Source organism: Lineus longissimus, chromosome 1 (genome assembly GCF_910592395.1).
Source record: "Lineus longissimus chromosome 1, tnLinLong1.2, whole genome shotgun sequence".
NCBI classification, from domain to species: Eukaryota; Metazoa; Nemertea; class Pilidiophora; order Heteronemertea; family Lineidae; genus Lineus; species Lineus longissimus.
The window spans coordinates 22,109,230-22,133,923 of NC_088308.1; the positions used below are offsets into that span (position 1 = coordinate 22,109,230).

Genomic DNA, 24,694 nt, shown 5'->3' on the forward strand with positions numbered 1-24,694 from the left:
AGACAGTCTCATTCATTTCGCCAGTCAGGAAGCTACAACTTATAAGCGGCTGGTAAATACCAATACCAATATCGTTGTATATATATCTCATGGTATAACGCCTGGTCAGGCTGGTCAAGAAGAGAGGTGGAAAGAGTTTAGCATGAATAGATTGACTGCGTTCACAACGTTTTTTACTGTTGAAAAGAAAAAGGAGTCAGTAAGAATCTCACAAACCAGGTTCGGTTGCATCGCCGTTCAAATGAACGAAATGTGAGATTTTTTATTCTTCTTGATCAGTTTAAAAAATCTATATATTCGCCTGTCAAACGCTGCAATGAAGTGGGTACCTATGGCAAGCCAAAGCGGAATTTATTCAAGACCGTGGAATTACTATTCAAGAAGTTAAATATATGTTCAAGACCAAAATATGTTTAATCCTGAATCAAATATTGTCAACCTTGAATCAAATATTGTCAACCTTGAACAAAATATATTCAACCTTGAACAAAATATATTCAAGACTCACGTGACCATATTCAAGACGCACGTGACCACAAAAATTGATGACGTAGTTGCTCATGTTTTGATGCTTTACGGACTTTCCCGAACCCGCGTCCGGACTTTCCCGAACCCATGGTACTGGTGTTGCGTTTCGGAGCTCGAATTGTTCGCACGAGGTTTTGACACATGGTTGTACACGTACCTAGCCGCCTACACCTGACATGTACTGTAATCCTACACATCATGACATGGATGCCGAGTGAATGTCAGAGTCGATACATGTTTCACAGACATCAGGCAAATTATAGGTTCAAAATGCGCAATGCCTGTCGTGAAACAGAACGCATCGGAAGTACCACAGATTCTACGCTCTACGTCATCAATTTTGTGGTCACGTGCGTCTTGAATATGGTCACGTGAGTCTTGAATATATTTTGTTCAAGGTTGAATATATTTTGTTCAAGGTTGGACATATTTTATTCAAGGTTGAACATATTTTATTCAAGGTTGAACATATTTTATTCAAGGTTGAAAACATTTGATTCAAGGTTGAACATATTTTAGTCTTGAACATATATTTCCTTCTTGAACTTATATTTAACTTCTTGAATGGTAATTCTAAAGTCTTGAATAAATTCCGCTTTGGCTTGCCATAGGTACCTACATGTAAGTCATATCACGTTTGCCATGTCGTGGAGGTGGTGACAATCTCCAGACCACACGAACTCTTGGCCATTTGAATTAGTAATCCGAACCGAATCCGACTAAAAAAAGATATGCTAAAAAACTTATTGAAAGGTTGAACTGATATTACTGCCTCTGGCAGTCTCTTGGGGTCAACAATATGCCCAAGCGATCTTCATGTTACACAAAAGTTTTTTTTCTCTCGAAAGTGCTTGATTGAGAGGCTGTCTATCAAGGGTGTTACCGGTTCTTACTTGAAGAGGAAATTGATGGCGATGGTAATAAGTGTCTTAGACAGCTTCCGATGCAAGAAGTGTACTCGTGATATTGGTTGAATGGACTTGTCAACTGCTTGAAGGAACTACAATTTAGGAAAGTGTTACCAGTCTGTCATGGTTGTAATGGGGTGCAACTGAACATTATGATCAGTTAAATTATTGGTACGTGTCCAATAAAAGTGAGCTATATGGCGCCAATGGCTACTTTCTATCGGTGACTTCCCCAAGCCAAAGACGGAACTATCATAACAGTTGTGATCTCTTGAGGTAAATCACAAAACCAATTGCTGACTTAAAATAAGTACTGTTAAGAGCTGCATGAATATATGAAAAAAAATGGACAGTATAAAAACTTGGTGATACTAACTATACAAGGGGTTAGCGCGCACTAAAACGGTTTCAGCACAACTGTAGCTTCCAGTGATTAAAGAGTTAATCACCACTGCATCTTGATCAAAACCTGCTTTATTTTCTGTGTGACTGGGTTCATATGCGAAACGAAGGACATCATTGAGCGCATTGTATTTATCAGTCGACAGAGACAAATATGGTATCAAATAGGCGTGGGTCTTATAAGGATTGATGGAGAGTGGGTTGAAATAGACGGGCCAAGGTCTTTGTTGTCAGTCTTATCAGCAGTGTATGACCGGTCTTATGATGAAGAATGGTAACCATCGGCCGTATCCGGCGCACTAAGATTACCATTTCTTGACATTATTATCATCATCCAACTCTGTTCCGAAAATTGTTGGTTTCGCTGGGCTGTAGGGCATGTCACTTCTTCTTCTTCGTCTTCCTCGAGGTCTGAATGCGACTTATACATCTTGTATGTGATACTACATGTACACGACACAGTTCAAGGGGTAATTCAGATAGCTCTACAAATAAGGTCTGTGGTTCTAGCCCTGGCTCCAATTAGAGGTTATCAGCCTATCATGCAGATCGTTTCTCCGATTTTCAAATGTGTTCTCAATTTCTGATAGAAGTGGGCTTCTGTGTACAAGCCGACGCTCATTTCTTTAAAATTGATATAAATCGCATCGTGTCTCACCTGACCAGTTCAGTGTTTGTCTTATTTTTTGCTGTAGGTTTTCTGATTTACTATCTCCATAAGTATTACGGCAACAGTAGAAAAAGGTTGTACTAACCGACACATGCCACCCGATCAAGCCATCAGAAACCGTTCACAGTTCCTTTGGGGCCTGTCAATCCACCCACACCATTTATCACAAAAGAGCTTTGCAATACCCTCGAGGTCACTTCGCGCTGTAGAGTAAGATATCCATAGGCTGGTTTTGCAACACGCTCGAACCACGAACTACGAAGATCTGTCGTGTTATTATGTCTTATGCCTTAAACATCCTTTTTTACAAGGTATGGCAAAAAACGATATATCGGTATGGGCACCATCCATATGGGAGAGTTTCCATCCTCAACGAACGGTTATACTTGTACATTGTATATGTACCTATTTTATAGTGCAAGTCCATGTATTCCTATAACCTCAAAGGGTGTCTCACACGTTAATTGCGCGGCATCCGCGCTATAATCACAATCATCATCAAACCGCGGAGCTTCAGGCGGAGATAACGGGAGTGTTTCATATCTAGCTCGTAGTGATGTCCTCAGCTGGGTGAGGTCAGGTGAGTTGTGCTGACGTCAGACTGGGAGCCAGATAAATCAGGAATCCATGTACTGAAACAACTCAGATTAACTCCATGTGATTCTGATGTAACTGTTAAAAATATGGCATGCACACCCATGACATATATATAAACAGTGCCGTTTATACACGACACGAAAAAAGCGACATCATATAATTCACCTCACATCGGATAGAATGTCCGTGTAAACGCCGCACAAAACTTGATTGTTCAGGAATATTCTATTGAATAACCACAGTCATGAGAGTCGCCAAGTCGGATCGAAGACGAAGGAATCCATAGCCAAAGCCCCTCGACTTAAGAGATGTCTCTTCAAAACTCCCCCAGGGGACACAATCAATCGTCCGCCCGATCGACATTCCAAAGCGCGACGGTCAAGCAGAATTCCATTTCTTCAGTTGGCCCGGGGATTTGACAGCTGAATTGGTCAGATACCTGAATTGCTTCGTTCTGAGGTCGCGCCATGGCTCACCCTGTCAAGAAAACCTTGATCGTCTGACTGGCATAATTTTATTTCTTTGAGCGGGCCTCGGGATGTGGCATGATCGTGGCATCATTTGGCGTATGGAGCTGAATAAGTCGAATTCTCGATCTTTGACAGAAAGCGTCATGTTTTCTGATCCCGATTGTCCGGCGAAATTCGATTTCTTCTAAGGGATGCGGTATGGCGTTGTGGCATCCTTTGTTGAAGATGCGGAATGCTTTGACGAGGGTCTTTGACTGCTCGCCGCATGATTTGAGGTTCATGTCAAGACAAGCTGCACATAATGTAGAACGGCGGCAAGGCCGCGCGTCGCGTCGAAAATTCAGTGCTTGGATTGTACTCATTTCATTTTATTTATTATCTGACTTTTGACACGACAACGACATTTTTGTGGCCAAACCACTCCTTTGCGATGTTGTAGCATCAATTAGAATAACAAAAAAATGCTTTATGCTATTTCGCGTGGCGATATTTGCGTCTCATGCCTTTCCTCAAACTTGATAGAATAATTCGTTTAGAACACTCCTAAAACACTTTACCAGTTCTTTGGTTGATTTAAACAAGCTGGCTGAGGCTAGTAAGGATATAGGGGGTATTTTAAGGAATCCCTCGACCACGGTTGACTCTGCTAACGGGATTACCCGCCTAAGCTGCCGGGGATTGTCAGCTCAAAGGTAATCGATATGGCGGTGTAGTTCCGCCTAATGACCCGAAAGACGATTATCCACACCAAGATTGGCTGTTTGTATACGGATGATTCCAAGTGAGTTTGCATAAATTGAAAACTGATAGACCGGAAACTCATTTTGATGGACTTGGGAATGTAGCCTGAGGAGTGTTATCTTGACACAAAAGGCTTAAAGGGACCTTATCCCCCCCCCTCCCCATTTAAATACATGTATTCCACCCGTGAATTATTGTGGGCTGTGATAAAAGGTATTTCTGTTCCTTTGATAAATAGGTCTATAGCGGTATACAATATATACATCGTAATAGGTTATAGAGGATTTAATTCACGAGCTCTTAATCATCGTCATCATCATAATCATCATCATCAGTCAAGTGCGCAGCTAGCTGTTACATGTACTAGTCGTTATTAACAGCCAAGCCACTGAAATTACGAATCATTATAAACCGCGCCAGAAAACTAAAGGGGATCGATACGTATAGAAATATGCACATCTCCCGGCGAGGGAATTGACTTCTGATTAATACCACAAAAGCAATTAATCTTGTCCTGAACCATCCCAGTTTTAATGATCATAAATCAAATGAGTCTGATCAGTTTCACTAAAATCGATACAATAATTGCCACACAATGCCAGATGGAAATGTATCATGAAACTAAGTATGGATCTAATTTATAAAGATAGATCTTATCCTTTGACGTGCGAGCTTTTGGACGTGCGTACTGATTTTTACAGTGCGAAAGACAACGCAGTCATATAAAGCAACCACTGAGAGAACACCGGGCAAGTCAACCCCTGCCACAGGGGCGCTGCAGTCGCTATTTGTTTTTATAGGCAGCAACCATCTCAATCTCTTAACAAAAACGTATGGAAAGTCAGACCTCTGTGACGGAGATTGCGGGCAAGTGAGATACTATCGCCAGTAGCGGCTATCTCCGCGTAGCGTGAAAGAAATGCTGACAAGCTAGCGCGAAATTGAATCATCATATCTTTCATTCATCATTATCCGGCTAATTTGTGTAATCCTGCTTGGCTGACCAGATGTGTCATATATCTGCTTTTCAATCTCCTTTTCTTCCTGCGTTAAAAATCTTGCCCGGTGAGCTTGGAAACGATGTATAGAGAATCCGCTTTTGGCATTAACGTGGTGTGTATAAAAAAGAACGCGGTTATTCACGGGGATGAGGTGTTTCGATGATGAAAAGTTGGCGGGGGAACGACACTTTATCCGGGGATTATTCACGTGATGGTGTAAGCCAATGAACACATCATGATATTTGCTGCTCAGGGGCCGAAGAGTTGTTCGTCTTGGTTTTCATTATCTTCGAAATCGATTTCCGGAATGACGGGACGGAACATCAGGGCAAAACCGGGCAATGTATACATGTACACACAGGATAGTACATCTTTTGTTTTGTTAATGGCTTCTCAAGTTTTTTGAGAAGCACACAATTTCTCATGCACATGTTTAATCATAATCGATCCAAAAAGCATCATGTAAATGTGATGATTTATATATAGATTTCAGACATAAAAAATGAGAATTTTAAAATTTGTAACGGCTGTGTGCGGCTAGATAACTATTCATGAAAGAGAAGCTTTATCCATCGACCAATTGCTTGCCCATAAAATATCGTATTATTGTTTGATTTATGTTGTGTAATAAACAATTTCGATCCGTTGCCCCTGTTTATCATACACACCAGTTGCTCAATTCATGCTTTTAGTTATTGATGTCCATTACAATTAGCACACGCGAAAGCAAAGAGCGCTGGACCGAGGGTTTATTGAATGGCTAATAGCATTTTATTCAACGGAGTCCCTTTAATCTTCTCGATAATGGAATTGAAATTGACTATCACGCCCAGAAGCTTTCGTGTACATGTAATGCTTTTACCGCTGTTTGCAATGGGCGAGGTCTGGTCATGCAATCGTGATTATTAGCGCATGGACTTTGTTTTTCAATTTTCACTTTCCGTAGCAGCAATTACGAGTTTGTCAGGTTCTATCTGCAACACGGAAAACCCGATAACTTCCGACGACCTTCCGGAATTGCCCGAGAAGTTCCGAGATGTCGGTAAAGATGACGTCAAATGATAAAAGTCGAATATCGCCTGCAAGAGTTTCAATAATTATTGGTCTACGTGATTAAAGCACTTTGAGTAACGTATTCATCATGCACTGATTCTCTAAACTCCCTCATCAAGCTAAACCGGGGATTGTTGAGTAGCAGCTATACATGTACTGAGCACATTTGACCATCGAACTGTTACAGGAAGAATAAAGTCGCTCGACAGGAATTCGAGCCAACGACCTTTCGGTCACGGGGAGTCTTTCATTCTTACCGCTACATCACCGCGCTTCCACAGCTTGAATGAATTGTGAATGTTCTAGGAGATACAATGTAGTCGATACAATGTACATGTCGATACATTGGCGACGTGAAACTTAAACTGGCCCAACTGGCTCGCGTGGACATCCTTGGTAATCTTTGCACCGTATTCTCCCGAAAGTTGCACTTGCATCGCTGCACGCCGTGTGCGCTCAACTATTCAAGGACCAAACATAATCCTCCGTTTCTTTTTTGCTCACCTTTCACATTCCTGACAATAGCATCGGTGACTTCTGCTGCAGTCAAAGGATCGCCAAAGGGCATTTCCTGCCTGCCATCGTGGTAAGCTCGCTGTAGCGCATTCCGTCATGACCTTGAATATGCCAAGACCTACGCGGTGGTTTCTATCGTTAACGGTTGTTCTGGGCGATTATAAACTACACCGTCACAAAATCAATATTCTAATTGGTCTCATTGAAATCATCGTTTAGTTTGATGGCGGTCATGTTTGAAATAACTATATATTCCTGTGAATGTCGTGATGCATTGCAATCAGTATTGTATATGTACGCGACAGGTTAAATACTTTTCAATGTTTGGATCAACCCTTTTCTAGATTTTTCTGTTGGACGCACATTACCGCATGCCTGTTACAAATATATTTTGGAATATTGATCAATGATTTATTCCACCCCCGATTTTTAAGGATATTATTTGTTTCAGAGGTATGCATAATAAGGAACACACGGAAAAGATTCTCTCTCTTGATTTGCAGAGTACAAGTATAGTCCTAGTCTAAACATGGTGGTGACGCACGAAAACAATGGAAGATACGGCGGAGGCGTCAAAAATAAGCACTTATTGGTGAATAATCCATCTTATGACGATGCCTTGATGCGTATTTCAATCTTTTTCTTTGCAGGATGATTAACTTCGTCACCGGGAACATGCCGAAAGACGCCCTCGTGTGTCCGCCTAAAGATAAAAAGGAAAACCCCTGGGCCGAGAGAACAAAATGTACAGTTTTATAACGCCGCCATAGACATCAACCACGCACACTTCACCCAAAGAGAGCTGAGAATTTGACAGAATATGTTGCTTGGATGGCCCCCAGATGGCTAAAGGTCTACCCTCATGGCGACAAATCAGCACCTATTTGTCATATCATCTGTTTACTGCACGAATCTAAACTGGCCGCCATTTTGCAGCGCTCACACTTGATATATATAATAGTAAAACAGCACAAAATCTGTAACACCGATTTGCGTCTTAGCCCATGGATTCTGTAAACTGGTGGCATTGCAGACGCTACTCATCGAGTTGCGGTTGTCGCATGATTTACAACAGCACATGTACACCAACCTAACCGTATCAATCACTGTTGAGGTATTGAAGAAAATAACATCTAACACCACGCAGTGCACGTACATGTAGAAGCCATAATGTACACATCATCTTGAAAAGCAGTCGGGTACCTGAAAGGGCTGAAAGTTGCTCGGAAGCAGCGCTATCATAAAATGGTTTCCCATGGTGCTTTCACAACAAGTGTGGAAAAAAGAGCGTAGAATGAAGACCTACAAGATTTCCGTAGCCAAATTCCATTATGGTTTCCACGAGTGTACAAGAGTTTTAGAGACGTACTCGATCGAGCAATCGGATATGAGCGGAATTAAAATGACCAGCTATGCATACCCTGTAAAATCAATATGAATTCAAACATTTAAAGTAGAGAGCTACGAATGTAGAAAGGATCGACGAAGCACCATGAGCTGTCTGGTTGGAGATGTCGTTGAAAGGAGGACCTTTCGCCCGAATTCGGTCTAATTTCTGAAAATAGGTATAGGCAGGTTTCGCAATATAACTCTTACGAAGATCTACAAACGACGAAGTACGAAGTATGCACCTGTAAATTTTTACATAAATTTCCCCGATTCTTCGTAGAAACTAAAAATAGAAGAATTAGCATAGTACTATGTATATTACACAACAAGCCTTGAAGTTTGTAGTTCTTACTTCGTCGTTCGTATAGCGGTTGCGAAACTTGCCTATTGTTCAATTTTTGTTGATACAAGCCCTCGGCATCCGTCTGAAGCTTTGTTCAACTGGAGGGTCTTTGGCCAAAAAACACGGACAACGATGACTTCACACAAATATCTTTTATCAGTGGACCTTTCTCGTTATCTAATTCGGGTTGCATTTAATTTCCTTGTGTCAAGATGTTCATTAGGTGAGCTCTTAGTGGACAGCTCATGTGCTGAACGTCCATTTTGACCGAACAGTTTTATACGGAATTATGCTAGAGTAGACGCAACATAGACACGATATAGGGTATAGAATAACATCACTGACATTATGGTAATCCATTTTTCGGTAGAATTTAGCTAACAATTTGAATAATATCAAATTACACGGGAATTCATTAGATATAGTAATTCTTTTTGTGTCAAGTCTTTTATATATCGTTATACCTCGTGTCCAAAAGCACCTAAATGTAACTGCAATTGTAATGAATTAAATGTACGTGTACATGTATATTGTACTGAATGACGTGTGTACTGGAGTTTCGGCGGCATATCTATTCATTCCCGAACTGGATGCACCCATGATCTTTGTTGTTCCATCTGCGATGTTTCCGCAAACTCGACTTAAAAGAAACCTCCTTAGTAATCGTGACATGTTGTAATTGCAGTAGATAACGAAACTGCAAAGCAAAATTGGTGAAGAATAATTGACTTAACCTCAACTGTCCTTACAACTCCTAGAGGTTTACAAGCCATTTCCCAAAATTTCAGGAGAAAAATATCACTTTTTCTTAATATGATAGTGGTTGTAGCGCAACCGCAAGAGCCTTTTCATCGGGTTGAGAACTTGTTTATACAGACACTTATATACCAACGGGATGGAAAGGAAATGGGCAGTCAGCTCAGGAAGATTGAACGGCCGCCGAAGAAATCTGAGCGAAAGCCTGTATTTAAATATGCAGGAATGCCCGGATATTGGCGCAATCCTGTCCATATTACTCAACTTATTGTCATCGTCATTTGATTTATGATCATCAGTTATTTCAATATTGTATCAATCAGTGGTCGCACGCCCCGTAACGTAATTTTGTGTATGTTAATTACTTAGTACTCGTATGGCTGTGAAATTTAATTAGTAACAACCCCGTCCCATATTTATATCATATCCTGGTGCAGGGACGACAGAAGGTATGTGTTCGTGTTGTATTTCATAACTGAACCCGTTGATGAGGTTGCACAGGTGGATGTCCACAGTTTGCATGAGCGTTTGTATGAGCGTGAGTGACGTCATTTCAAATTGAGGTAAGTTCTCGGTATTAACTTGCAGAGATGATGTCTTAATGCAATCTCCCAATGAGAGAAATAGCTGCATTTGCTCCGAAGAGCTATAGTACATTAGTTCCGTAGAGCAAAAGTACGACAGTACCCCTCCCACACTTTCATTAAACGGCGATGGTCTATCAACAGTCACCAAAGTGAAGGCTTGGAGATTGGTCTAAATGGCGTTCATGAACAACTATGTAGGTGGTGAATGTATTGTATCGAAAGGTACCGGCGAATAAATGTCTCATGTTTTCTGATTTCGCGTGGCGGCCACAGAATACAGTTGCTACAGTTTGTTTCAAATGTTATGATTATGATACCTATTCATGTTATCAATAGTTGTTTGGTCAGTGCAATAATAGAGTACAAACATGGAAACTATATGTAGCCTACAGGTCTGTCAGGCAGTGAATTTAAATTCAAAATGGATGGTTTCATTTTAATTCCTTTCGTTATTGTAAAATTCGCACTTAAAGGGACAGTATGGGCAGCAGCTGGGCAGGCAAGACAAAGTTACACGAATTCACCAATAGGGGTCTCTCACATCTCACAGTACGTCAAAATAATTCATTCTTGTTCGAGGAATATATTCAGTGCTGAATCTGACATGACCCAAGGTCCTTACTGCGTATATTAGTCACCTGAAGATGGCCAAATTAGCCTCTCTGCTCCTGCCTATAGTCCCCCTTTAAATGAAATTGAAATTAAAATTAAATTTCAACTGTAATTATTCCTTTCGTCAATGTGAAGTAAGTGAACACAAATGAAAACATGTGTTTATGAAATGGAGTTCAGTGTTGTCCCAAGGTAATACGTTATGCCAACACCCTTTTCGTCAAACAAATTTCGAGCGTTGATCGTTGTTGTTCGGTTGGAACTCCGGTAAGTTTGCAAGTGAATCGTAGCTTTTTAAACTTATCTCTAATCTCTAAACTCATCATTTTAGGATACAGTGTACATGTAGAAGGCTACAAAGCTTTAGGATTTGAATATTAAGACGTAAAATCTGATTTAAATTTGACGCACGGAATAGCTGAATTTCAAAAGACCAAAACTATCTACTGTGCCATTTCAAATAATTTACAATACCTAAAACTTGTAATATTGGAAGATATTCTAGCACGTGTCTTGATGACTCCCATAAAGAGTTATGGATATTTTCTTGAGTTATTGAAAGTTGGTCTCACGTCCGAGAAATTTATTTGTTGAGTAAAACATGTAAAAATGTTGAATCCAGAATTGAGAATATTTCTTCAAAGTGTGCAATGTCACTGTTATTTATTATGTAGTGTGTACATTGTATTTAGATGGTTTTATCCAAATTTTCATTTACAACTACTGTCCACCTTGTTCACGGAATAACGACATTGACCTTGAGACTGAAACGAGGCAATTTACAACATCTGGTTCACGAACGTACACGATATCTTCAGGGGAGTTATTACAATTGGTTATGAAATCAGGCAGACAAAATTTTACGGTTACTAGACATAAACAAAGCTTTCTCCATAACAATAATAACTTGCCCCCTGAGGTAAGTTACAATGTTACCCAGGTTCAGGGGTAACATTCACTGAACGTTAGGAACTTCTTTAAACTGAAAATTTCCGATTATTTTATAATTTTGTAAAATCCCAACCAATGCTTTTTATGAAGTCCTGAAACCAATTCTAATAATTAATAACGCCATAACGTTGATAAAAAAAAAAGAATTACCCTTCGTCCTTCAGGCCTCCACCCCTGGTTTCTTTGTCAATTTTCAGTGAAGTGGTAGCTTGTCTATGCCCTCAGAGGTCGTTGTGAGTATGATTATGACACAACAACTTTGGTTTAAGATATATAGCCGACTTCAAAGAACCTGTAATAAGCCCGGGACGCAGCGTTGTCAAGACAACCATGCATGTTGCCATGATGGTGTGGCCATTATGGCTATTTTACTTGCTGGTTGTCAGAGCTCGATTAGGTTTTTTGCCCTTTTGGTTTCTCATCTCTCATACCATTAATCACCACGTCCTTGGGTAGCCATTCACAGCCAGGAATAAACAAAGCATTTGCTTCAGTAATTGCTTTTTTCTAAGATCAAGTTTGAGGTGAATGGCCAAAAAATATCACCCCGGTTGAAGGGAACATCATCCAACCGAGGTAACTCAACTACAGGGTTTTGCAAGAAAAGCCATAAGTAAAACTCACATCTTATGGATTTTGCTGAAATAAAGCATGTTCAAGTTGGTCGTCTACATGTATTGCTTTTAAGATTGATAGACAAAAAGGTATTTTGTAGCAGATGGATTTGTTAAGAATACCTCCCGGTAGAGTTCAAACTAGTATATTGTACATTCCAAACGAGAGAAAGCCCTGTTCAGAAATTACTTGCCAGCTACATATTTATCGGTTTTGATATGTGGGGGGAAATTTCTGAGATGCCGAAGATACATGCACCATGGATTAATTTGGTATTGGCCCTGCTCATTACTTTAGACAGCCTGGCTATGATTGAGGCAACCCCGTTTCATTCACGACATTCCCCATTGTGTTCAATGTATATTATACGTGTATATGATATACTCACTTCTTATTGAGACTATAGAATAAAGTATATGCTGTACGTATATAGTAGGACGCCTGTCTTCAGTTGTTCTTCACTCAGCCGGGGAGGCGCCAAGAATCCTTCATCTCGGTTTTCAGGTGCCTGGGTCCTGAATCAGGTCGAGAGTAATCTCTCAAATGAAAGACGGCCTCTCAAATAAGCGACCGTACAGTGGTCATCCTAATGAGTTTAACTCCCGGAATTTTACTAGTAAGGCTAGAAAATGCAATTGAACAAAAAGGCAGCGCTGCCAAAATTTGTCATTTCATTCTACAACCGACCCACTTTACAAATTCTGAAATAAACTTTCGATGGGATTATTTTGGTACCTATTCCTGGTGGTGTCACGGATGTATCTGTTGATCATCTCACTTTATAATAATTCCCACTTTCCAGATGTGCCAACAACCAATGGCTCTCTAAAAAAAGCTTTCGCTGCGTTGTCCAATTAGTTTGTTACGCGCCTCTTTGATGTTTGAATTTGCGTAGTGTTTCCCTCTGGGTATTATTGGTCTCTGCGAACCCCAGCAGCTGCTGCATTATGCACTTGCTTTTTATGAAGGAGAAGAAGTTTCCTTCCGGTGAATTTTTGCAGATGCTTGAGATTCCGAGGGATCGGTCGTCCTGGTTAAGAATTTTACCCCACAGTCTTGTTATGTTGTACTGTATAGTGGAAGCATGGCAGCTTTTCTTTCGCCAAAAAACAGATCGTTTTCATATGAGCATTTGAAAATGACGATTTTTTTATTTGAGCACTTGAATGAGATGTTGGACGACCATATAAAACGTACCAGATTTAAAACTGCTAAACCCTGAATGATAAAGCGCGTTTCCAATCATTTTGAGTTCACGAAGAGGACAGCGCTAGCCCTAGCCTAATCCAGAGGATAGTGTAGCTTCAGTATGTAAATGGCACTGGGGATGTATATTTGGGACAGGTAATTTAAAAAGATACTACGTCTTGGTGACTGACAAAGTACATGTACAATGTAATTATTTATCAACATTGCTCATCGAGGACTCTAGTGTACATTCAGAAAACTAGAGCTCCGACTTGACTTTTCTAAGCCAGGTGATACAGCTGCAATGTATGTGCAATTGTGTACTATTTCATGTTCATTTTTCAAACATGTTACACTGTTTCTTTGCTAAATGTATGTACAGTACATGTATTTGGATGAAAAAAGCTTTTCTATCTTTTGATGATGCCATTTTTTACTGTCAAGGCTGCTATCATTGCCAACACTTTCTATTTAAATTTTAGGTCATCATCAGGTAAAAGTTGGTCGCTTCTTAGTCCTGGTCGACTTCACCGTGTTACCTAAAAAGAAATTGATAATTGAATCTATATTTTTATCAAAATGCAAGAACATGTCAGTCACGTGCATGTGATCGGTCTCACTAAGGGTCTTGGTGCAGAAGCTCACAAGCCTGAATGGCAGCATGTTTTTCGCTACCAGGCAAATCTACCACTCGGCAAACCGCTCATTGAAGTTGTTCCATGCAACGAAACAAGATCACGCTGCTGATGTAAAATGGAAATTCCCGTAAAATCTCCAAGAGTCTCGGAAAGATGTGACCTAGTACGCGACATTGAGATAAACGCTTGGACCAACCATTTCTATCTTTGAGACTCCTCTGGCAAATGAATGGATATGGTGTTGCCCCCAACGTATCATACAAGCCCATCCGTTTCCCGCGGTAAATGATGAGTCTGGCTGCATTCGCCCCGGCTGGTTTACCATCGAACTTCGCAGGAGGGGCGTAGTCATTCCAAGACCCATCCGTCCACATGAAGTCACCGGCCGTTTGGTCTTTGGGGACCTTCATACCCACCCATGCATTTTCGATAGGATGATTTCCTTTCCTGTGAGACATGCAGAAATTTAATTACTACATGTAAATGTCAGGATTTATCAACTTGACATTTTCCTTCTTACATTGTGGAAACATCGTTTTTAATTTGATATTTGAATCAGGCCAATTTCGAAATCGTGTCAGTGCCCGGTCGATATATTTTTAACATGGTAGGTTTAGGGTATTTTATGTGCTGCATTTATTAATCATGACATCTCCTTTATACATGTATGGTATGCTGTTTGTCACGTTTGCATTGACGAAAGTGACTTGGTGCTCCCGAGTGACGGTGGTGAAACGCTTGGTACTTCCCCATTCGGTGTTCCCTAAAACAGATATTGGCGGGAGATGCCGTGCTTGATGTTTGGTCACTCGAGTGAAGCGGCGAGGAGAGGGAAGCACTGAGACTGCATGTGAATGGCTCGGAAACATTTGCAATACGCCATTTACATGTACAACGGCGTTACACTGATTTGAGGTCATGGACGTGCACTGCCCTACCGCAGTGCTTATTATAAACCGATGGTCAGACTATCCTGCGCTATTTTTAGGGATGACCAGACGTTCACCAAGTGCATGCCCTGTGTTGTCGGCCAATCAAGATGGTCTGACTATCCCGCGCTATTTTTAGGGATGACCAGACGTTCACCAAGTGCATGCCCTGTGTTATCGGCCAATCAAGATGGTCTGACTATCCCGCGCTATTTTTAGGGATGACCAGACGTTCACCAAGTGCATGCCCTGTGTTATCGGCCAATCAAGATGGTCAGACTATCCCGCGCTATTTTTAGGGATGACAAGACGTTCACCAAGTGCATGCCCTGTGTTATCGGCCAATCAAGATGGTCAGACTATCCCGCGCTATTTTTAGGGATGACCAGACGTTCACCAAGTGCATGCCCTGTGTTATCGGCCAATCAAGTGTATGGTGACTTGTACCGCCAGGCGTAACGGGAAAATAATCTTGACACATGCAGCATCCTTAACCTCGTGGTACATGTATTATACTCACAGTATGTCTTGATAAATTGCAAAAACCTTTGTGGTCAAGATGAACATGCAGTTGCATGTAGCCTTTGTATTGTCTTCGGCCCTACTATCATTGAGTGGGGAAGTGGAGAGCAGTATCAGAAATGGTGATTGATTGTCATTGTCCGGGGAAGTAGAAAATCTTGTGGCAGAAAATAATGAGTATTCATCTCGCGGTTTATAACAAGCCCTACCGCAGAATTTATTCTGGACCAGGTGTTTTAAGGGAAAAGAAGGGGGAGTTTTTAGTCATACTTACGGCATTTGAGTCATCAGCAGTTTGTACTCCTCTCTGCTGTGGATACTACTTAGGTGGCCGCCTTGCTTCTTGCAGAAGTCCTCTGCTTTGAAGAAAGATAGCTTCGAGGAGAAATACCTGTGACATCGGTTGTCGTAGCGGAACCATTTCGTAGCGCATTGGACTGTAGGATAGCAGATAAATGCGGTAAGGTTATAAATTTGCTTTTCTGCAGGTATAGGAAGTGCTTGGCAACAAATCAGGGACATGTGGTGACCATCATTCTCACCAATTGGTAAAACACAATGTATTCTCAATCAAAGCGATTGGTTTCGCGTATTCAAGCGCTCGTCGATTTTCTGGCTGGCTGGTGATACTGCACGAAATGTTGTTATTTTTAAACGAAATCATCAGTGGCTGAAATTTCAAAACGCTTTTGGTATAAAAAATATGCTAAACCTTTTAGTTGTCTTGTTGTCGGTGTCACTGTAGTTGTAGTCGGTGTCGAGCGTGATTGCTTTTTCTTCTGCTTCGATTTTGTCTGCTTTGACTTCAACTTCTTAGTCGTGTTTTTCAACGAAGATGCTTTGAGAGACGAAAGAGCAGAGGTATATGAAAAGGGGTTTCAATGTGGCATCCTCCCTCCTGGCGAAACAGCCTAAGTCCTATGTAGACTGACATGGTCGTTTTGCTTTGCAGTCCTTCATATTAATTAGGATACAAGTCATTTACCATAAGACCTCACGTCAAAATACGAGTAAGATCTGAATACGACCCCGGAAACGATTGCCTTTATGCAAAAACAAGTTCGAAAAGTTCTATGGGCGGTCATACGATTCCCTGTATCCATTAGACATGCTCGGCCACCAACAAATGTATTCATCTCAACAGAAAAAAACATCCTTTTGATATCCCACCGATAATTTCAGCGAAAATTATTTTCATCTGGAGGGTCTACAAAATCAGTGGCAACTTTTGCAAAATGGAAATTTGAGCGATTTCTTTCATCATTACTTCATAGTAAATACTCAAGAGCCGGTTTCCTGTATAATCCGCCCGTACCTACCTAATTTATATTTGCAAATGTACGGAAATTCTGTGTTTTCGGAATGATCTCTCACTTTATACACGAGAAGAACATCAACCAATCTCGCGACTCTTGAACCTCTGGGTATGTTGTCCATACTCATTGGTGGGCGGTATTTGGTGTCAGAGCCGTCCGTCCAGGTAAACTGGGCGGTGTTCCCTGTTGTCCCGTTTTTTATCAGTATTCCCACCCATGGTCCTGTTGGCGTGAATCCCTTGTGAAGCCAATTGCCCACTCGTTTGAGACCACCCTGTACGCGTCTAGAAGGGATAAAGAAAAAAACATTAAAAGCAAAATTTTATATTCAATTGAGAACTCTTCGCCCATCTTGTAAAAATGTAAGTAGGTTTTTAATGATGATTATTAAAAATCATCATCAAAAACCTATACTCGCATTTTTGGAATTTTACAACATGTGCATTTTCCAATTAGTGGAATTAGAAATCCGAATTTCTTATACATTTATATGCATGAGCGTGTATGTGCTACAATGTGCTTTCACTAAACAAAAACCGTTTCTGACGACTCAAGAAACTTTGAAATTTAAGCGCTTGTCGTTCGCTGACTTCAAAATGTTCAATTCGGATATACACTAGGCAGTGGTAAGGCTTCACCAAGTTGTCTGATGGTCGTCGTGACATCATATTCCGGCTTACTAGTAAACATTTTTGTCGATTTTGTAATAATTAATGAAGCCGTCTTTGTTATGGATCGATGAAATTATGGTTTATACTAACATTTACCCGAACTGTAATGTAATTGATAGATGAAATAAGATCTTCCATAACTTACGTAAATAATCTGACAAGAAACTCGAACTCCTCGTTGCTGTGGATACTGGTCAAGTGCGACTTCTTACGGATGCAGTCCTTTTCTGCAGCCCAGAACTTCAACTGACGTTTGAAGAACTTGTAACAGTATCCATTGAACTGCTTCCATTTTTGTCGACAAGCTGGAGATGAAATAGAAATCCCATACCAAAACTGTCTCACATTGCGGAAGAGGAGTCCATATCTTTATTTTGATAGTAAAGTGTACACATGTTTCAGTTCCCTTCCAAAATAACACTTTTTCAATATTTCGGAACAAATCGTGGTCAAAACTATCTTGTTGACTTCTGATGGACATTTGGCTCTCCGCTAACTACGCCTCAGACTTCCGGTAGGGACTAAATGTTTTCCCTTTCACCTCGAGAAATGTTGATAGTGGAGACAAAAGGATCAACAATGCCTTCATGTAACATGGGTCACAAAATCTTCTTTTTAGACAGTTCGGATATATATAGGCCTATAAGTGTGATAAGTTGGTTTTCGATGGCGTCAGTCGAAAAAGCATCACGCATTCTCTGATTACACCTCAAATTTATCATCAATTTCTTTTCAGAAGCAAGACCGCAGAAGGATTGCGAATCTCCTAGCCATTCTGTGCTTGGGTATTTTGGGGATCAAGCCACAAGAAATATACGAATAAACTTCGTACCTGGGCCACCTTTTTTAACAGCTTTTACCTCTATCTCGGCGTTATTTTTGCAGATAAAGGGGAACGTCAAGTCAGACGCAGCAAACCGCAGCTTGAATTGGCCCCATTTGGCAGCAAGTCGACCATGAGATGCTCCGTTGATATGTTTGGAATCCAAGGGTGGCTTGTACGTATTCTTGGAGCCGTCGAGCCACTTGAAGTGTACCTTCCCTTTTTTCTTCGCTGTCGTGATACCGACCCATGGCCCAAAAACTGGGCCTCGAGATGCAAAGATATTCCATGCGGACATTCCGAACATTGGTTGTTGTCTGCAAATAGAACTTGGAAGTTTTACTTCAGTCTGTAAAATCATCATTGTTACAAGATGATACAAAAGAGTTTTTAAACTAATTTCTAATGATTTTTACCTTGTCCCACGATATTTACAAGACTTTAGGTAAAAATTGAGACGTAAATGTATAGTATGTGTGTAAAGGGTGGCCTTCTCTTCCTATGTACTCCAATGTCGCAATAACATAAAACCAGGACTGGTAAACTCAACTTAAAATGATTATCCTTCTAAGCTTCTATCGCCTGAGACTACGAGAACGTTGGACAGATATGACAATGACCGTAAAAGAAAGAGATCTGGTGTTAAGTCATATACATACTTGAAATAGTCGACCAAAAATGTGAACTCTTCGGAACTAGTGATGCTACTCAGATGCGCATTGCGTCCCTGACAAATTTCCTCTGCCTTCGTGAAGTCTACTCTCTGGCCAAAGAACTTATAACAGTGTGATCGAAAAAAAGTCCAGCCTGGTTTGCAAGAACCTCAAAAGTATCAAAAAAGAGAGAAGTTAATAATGAAAGGCCTAACGTGAAAAGCTAACTCTATCTACATGTCCATTCGACGCCAGGCGTTCGTTCGGTCACGGATGTGTAGAGCACGCTATACATACGTCGTGGTTCGGTAGGCCAACATGTAAAATTAAATATGAATGTAAAATTAAAATTGAATTTGAAATGTCTATCTAAAACTTAATGATGTAAAAGAGAGGTTTTACCTTTCTGGTGGTGGTAGTGGTGGTGGTGGCTGCGGCGGTGGAAAAAGTTTCTTGCGAATATTGACTCGATCAAACAGATGGCAAGCAAGATGAAGAAAGGCAACTTCATGGCTGCACGTCCACCCTTCTGCCCCGACGATAAGTTGTTGGACAATAAAAACGAACAAGCAAATCTCTTTTGATACCCAAAGGACAATTTGCAATTTGCAAGGTGTCTCAAATTGCGCATTAAAGTTTAAAGTTCTACTATTTACTTAGTCAACATTAATTCGGGATACCCGAGTTGTCAGTTGCGTCTGCAGGCAGACTCTGGAGTCTCTGTCAACAATGAAGCCATGCTGTATAACAACATATGACAGTGCAAATGCCCAGTTATCTGCATACAGTGTGAGACTGTCACCACCAGATTGAATGGGAACTGGCAGCTTCACCGTATCGCCAAAACATCAAGACCAAACTGGACCTACCTCTCTCCTGTGTCGACACGAAGAAAAAGATGTGACGGTAACAACCAGACCTAATTGGGCCTGGCTGATCTCCATGTCGATACGGTGAGAGAGATAAGACTGTCACGAGCATACCGAATTGAAAATTGGTAGCCAGGGTGAATTTACAACAATTGTGGCAGTCTAATCACTGGTCTTCTGAGAACGGAAAGAGAGCTTAGACAGGCCCACTGTGTGGACAAGACGGTGGAGCAACCAGGTCCGATTCGGTCTGTGGATGAGACTTCTATTTCTAGTGTCTTGCCATCAGCGATAGAAGAACGATGAGGTAGTCACAACTACACCTAACGCGGCCTGGTAGCGTCACTGTGTGTCAACACAGAGATGAAAAACGCAGAACAAGACCGAAAAACCACACCTGCACGGTGATGAGACTGTAACAACATGACCGAATGGGACCCGGCATCGCCGCCGTCTATTCGCACCTGTGGTGAGACGGATGAGACAGTCGCAATTCTGTCCGCTACAACGTGTTGCCAGCGTGGTAAGTGAGTCGGGGCAACCACAATAATTAATGGGGCCGGGTAGCGCCACGCTGTCATTAATAACACATGGTGAGAAGGTTTATAAGACAGTTAACACCGAATCGGACATGGTTACAGTCTTGCCAACACGGTGAGCGAATTAGGAGACATAAGCAGACCAATGTGACCCGGTAGCATCACCACACGGCGAATATATTAAGACCGATGAGACAGTCACAATCAGACCACAGACCTACTGTCTTGCAAACATCGGCAGGAAAACGATGAAAAAGGCACAACCACACCTAACAAGACATTGTAGTGAAAGTTTGTGCCAATATACTAAGGCCGAAGAGACAGGCGGAACCAAACCGAATCGGAGTGTCTTGCCGACCCAATGAGCGCATTACGACAGTTACAACCAGACCGAATCGGACCTGGCCGCTCTATCGTCTTTCCCAAACTGCCAGTAAAATGAAACAGTCACACTCAGACAGAATCAGACCTGTCAGCTCCACCATATTGCCAACACGGTGAGAGAGATGAAACAGTAAAAAACAGACTGAATTAGACTTGGCAGCATCACCAACTTGTCAAAATCATGATTAGACAGATATGAGAGGTATAACCATATCGAAACGGGCCTGGCTACTCTTAACGTATTGGTAACGCGGTGACAGAGATGACACTCTCACATCATGGTGGATTGGGACCAGGAAGCGCCACCGTCTATACAGAAAAGTCACAGCCACACCGAATGAGGCCTGTTAGCTCCACCGCACGGTGAATGGGACCCGGTAGCGCCACCGTGTTGCCAGGCCAACACGTTGAGACAGTCACAGCAGCTAAACCGAATCGGACATGTTTACTCCACTGGCTTGTCAATGGTAGGAGATGGGACATTTACAGCTAGACAGAACCGGACATAGCTACGTTAACCTCTTTCCAACACGGTGAGCGAATTAAGAGTCGTAACAAGATCAAATGGAGCCTGGTGTGTCGTCACGACCTGCTGGTAGCAGCGCTTGATACAAACGAGACAGTCGGAAACAGATCTGAATCGGACCACGCAGCGCCGCCGTCTTGCTAACTCGGTAAAGGTTGAGATCACCGTGTTGGTAAAACAGTGAGGCATCCAGGTCGGATACGATTCGTTTGGGTTTGACTGTCTTACCACTTACCGAGTAAAAGTTACGACTGTCACAACCAAACGAATTGGACATGGATGCTTCACTGTCTTGTTAACACGGTGGACTCGTTGAGCCAGTCACGACAACACCGAATTGGACCTCGCTTCTCCACCACCTTGCTCATGCTGTGAGTGAAATGAGACAGTCAAATCCTGACTGAAACAGCCTGCCAGCTCCAACGTCTTGCCAACATGATGAGAGAGGTGAAAAAGCAGACCGAATGAGACTTGGCAGCACAACCACCTTGTCAAACCATGATGAGCCAGATGAGAGAGAGATAACCACATCGAATCTCTAACGCATTGCCCACACGGTGCGAGTCATTGAGACAAACCAGGCTGAATCGAACCTGCCAGCTCCACCATATTACCATTACCGTGACAAAAATGAAACTGTAACAACATGACTGAATCGGACCTGGCAGCGCCTTCGTCTATCTATTAAAAACAGCGGTGAAATATATGAGACAGTCGCAGCCGAATAGAATCAGGCCTGTCAGCTGGCAGCATTGTGAGTCAGGTGACAGCAATGTGACCTGGCATTGTCGACGGCCTGCAAACACGTGGATGAGACAGTCACAACAACAGCGATTCAGACCTGCCTGCTCATACCCGTTCTATGCACCTTGGGCGAGTGAGGACAGTCACACCCAAAAGATCCGGGCCTGGACGCTCCACTGTCTTGCCAACGCGGTCTCGTCAGTCTCATGAGTCGGCAACACGGCGACGACAAAATGTCGCCATTCGGCCTAGTTAATTGTGATTGTCTTAACTCGCCCACCTTGTTAGGAATACGGTGGAGCAACCTGGCTCGATTCGGTTGGTTGCGACTGTCTTGTCCACGTGGTTGCAAGGTTCCGTTCAGTCTGACTGTGTCTGTCTCATCAGTCAAAGTGTTGCTGAGATTGTGGCGCTTCCCAGTCTGATTCGGACTGGTGCTGCTCGCGTTTGCCCATCGCTAAGGCATTAGAGCTTCCAGTCCGATGTTGGCAAGACGATTGCACAGCCAGGCCCGAATCTATCTCATTGTCACCGTTGGCAAGCCAGTGAAGTAGCCACATCCGATCCGGTTTAGCTGCTCTGACAGTCTGATCTTTCTCACTGTGTTGGAGACAGGGTGGCGCTGCCCTGTCCCATTCAGTGTGGCTGTGACTATCTCAACTCACTCACCATGCTTGTAACACGGTACAGCTAATAGGTCTGATAAGTTTTGGCTGCGAGTGTCTCACCTGTCTCAACACCGGTTTCAAGAGACTGTGGCGATGCCGGGACCCATTCACTCATGTTCAGACTGTCACATCTCTATCACCGAATTAGCCAGATGTTTCGGGGGGTAGGGGGGGGGGCTGGCAGACTACATTCGGTCTTGCTGCGAATGATCCAATGCAACTCTCTCACCATGCTGGCGACACGTTAGGTAAGCCAGGACCGATTCGGTGTGGTTGTAACTCTCTTAGCTGTCTGATCACGCTACCAGGTCGTATTCGGTCTGGTTGTGACTCTCTCAGCTCGCCCACCGTGTTGGACACACGATGGGGTGGGGCACCCCCAGGCCTGATTCGATTTGGTTGCGACTGTGCAAGACATTGGCACAAGTCAATGAAGTCTGGCTGATACGCCAGCAGGTCACTTTCGGTCTGATTATGACTCTTCGCGCACCGTATACGTTGGCAAGACGATGGAGCAGCCAGGCCCGATCGAGTCTCGCTGTGACTGTCTCAACTCACTCACCATGCTGGCAACACACGGTGAAGCTGATACGCCTGATTCGGTTCGGTTGCGACTGTCTCTTCTGTATGATAACCGTTGTAAATAGACGGTGGCGCTCCCAGGTCCACTTCGGTCAAGTTGTGACAGTTTCATCTCTGTCACCATGATGGCAATATGGTGTGGCTGTCAGGTCCGATTCGTGGCTGTGATTGTCTCGAAGCAACTCTCACCCAGTGTGCAACGCATTAGAGCAGCCAGGCCCGACTCGTCACAGAGTTGGTAAGATGGTGGAGCTGACCGGTCCGATTCATTGTCTCATTTGATCTGGTTTTTACTGTTACATCTCTCTCGACGTGTTTGAAATAGGGTGGGGTCCGATTCGGATCTGGCTGTGACTGACACACCTGTCCTTATGTGTCGGCAACGCGGTGACCAGGTTCCATTCGGCTGGGCTGTGGGTGTTTGTTCTTTTTCACCGTGTTTGTAACACTGTAGAGCAGCGATGTCCAATTCGGTATGGTTGTTACTGTCTCAACTCCCTTACCGATCAGCCGAGACGGCGGAGAAGCCATATTCAATTTCGTGAGGGTAGTTGTGAACGTCGTGGCGGCACAATTGCGCTGCCAGGTCCGATATTTTCTATAACTGTGTAGGTCCCCATTCCCTCTACGTGTTGCCAACGCACTGGAGCAGTGAGGTCCGATTCTGTCTCGCAGTGAATGTCTCAACTTTATCACCACTTTGGCAAGACGGTGGAGAATTCGGATCCGATTCGGCTAGGGTGTGACTCTCTAAACTCACTCATCAAGTTGGCAATAGGGTGATGCTGTCAGGTCCGATTCGTTATCTGGTTGCGGCTGTATCTACGTTGCGGTGTCAGGTGACTCTACCAAGTCTCATTCGGTCTGGTTTTTACTGCTTCACCTCGCTCACCGAGTTGGCAAAATGGTGATGCTGGCGTGTCCGATACGGTTATACAAAGCCACCGTGTTGGCAACACGTAGAGGCAAGGCCCTATTCGGTGGTCACGACTGTCTCATCTGTCTCAGATGGGACAGTCGGTGAGCATCTTGTTCCGATTCGGATCTGGTTGTGACGGCCTTATCTGTCTATGTGTTGGCACCCCAGTGACGCTACCCATTTCCATCGGTCTGATTGTGGTAGTTGAACTCCCTCATCATGTTGGCCGCCAGACCCGCTTCTGTTTAGTTGCGACGGTCTCAACACTCTCACCAATCAGACGAGATGGTGGAGCAGCCATGTCAAATTTCGTGAGGTTTGGTTGTGAACGTCTTGGCAGCATGGCACGCTGCCAGGACCGATTCTGTCTGAAGTCTCTCACCGTGTTGCCAATACAGCGGAGAGCCAGGTCAGATTCGATATAGGCTTAACAGCCACAACTGTGTTGGCCATTGAGTGGAGCATGTAAGGTTGATTTGGCTTGGTTGTGACCGTCTCAACACGAGTTGGCATTATGGTGTTGCTGCCAGAACTATCGGATCTGGTTGTGACTGTCTCCGAAGAGTCAAAGTCATCAAACCAGG

At 42.8% G+C, this 24,694-nt stretch overlaps 1 protein-coding gene and 1 long non-coding RNA gene across 2 annotated transcripts in view; one reads left to right on the forward strand and one right to left on the reverse strand.

The window, feature by feature from the left end:
• The window catches only part of LOC135492220 (uncharacterized), a 44,686-nt gene extending 32,109 nt beyond the window's left edge, over positions 1-12,577 (forward strand). The window contains exon 2 of the long non-coding RNA XR_010448044.1: positions 7,537-12,577. This is a non-coding gene — a long non-coding RNA (uncharacterized LOC135492220). The remainder of the gene's footprint in view (positions 1-7,536) is intronic.
• Positions 12,578-13,451: 874 nt separating this feature from the next.
• On the reverse strand, positions 13,452-19,409 carry LOC135492213 (C-type mannose receptor 2-like). Its single transcript, XM_064778508.1, has 9 exons — positions 19,282-19,409; positions 18,886-19,048; positions 18,236-18,543; positions 17,549-17,708; positions 16,736-17,016; positions 16,129-16,254; positions 15,691-15,853; positions 14,162-14,412; positions 13,452-13,866 (listed from the first exon to the last, which is right to left on the reverse strand). Exons 1-9 carry the CDS (start codon positions 19,388-19,390, stop codon positions 13,817-13,819), a joined length of 1,611 nt encoding a protein of 536 aa, XP_064634578.1. The 5' UTR covers positions 19,391-19,409; the 3' UTR covers positions 13,452-13,816.
• Positions 19,410-24,694: the final 5,285 nt, after the last annotated feature.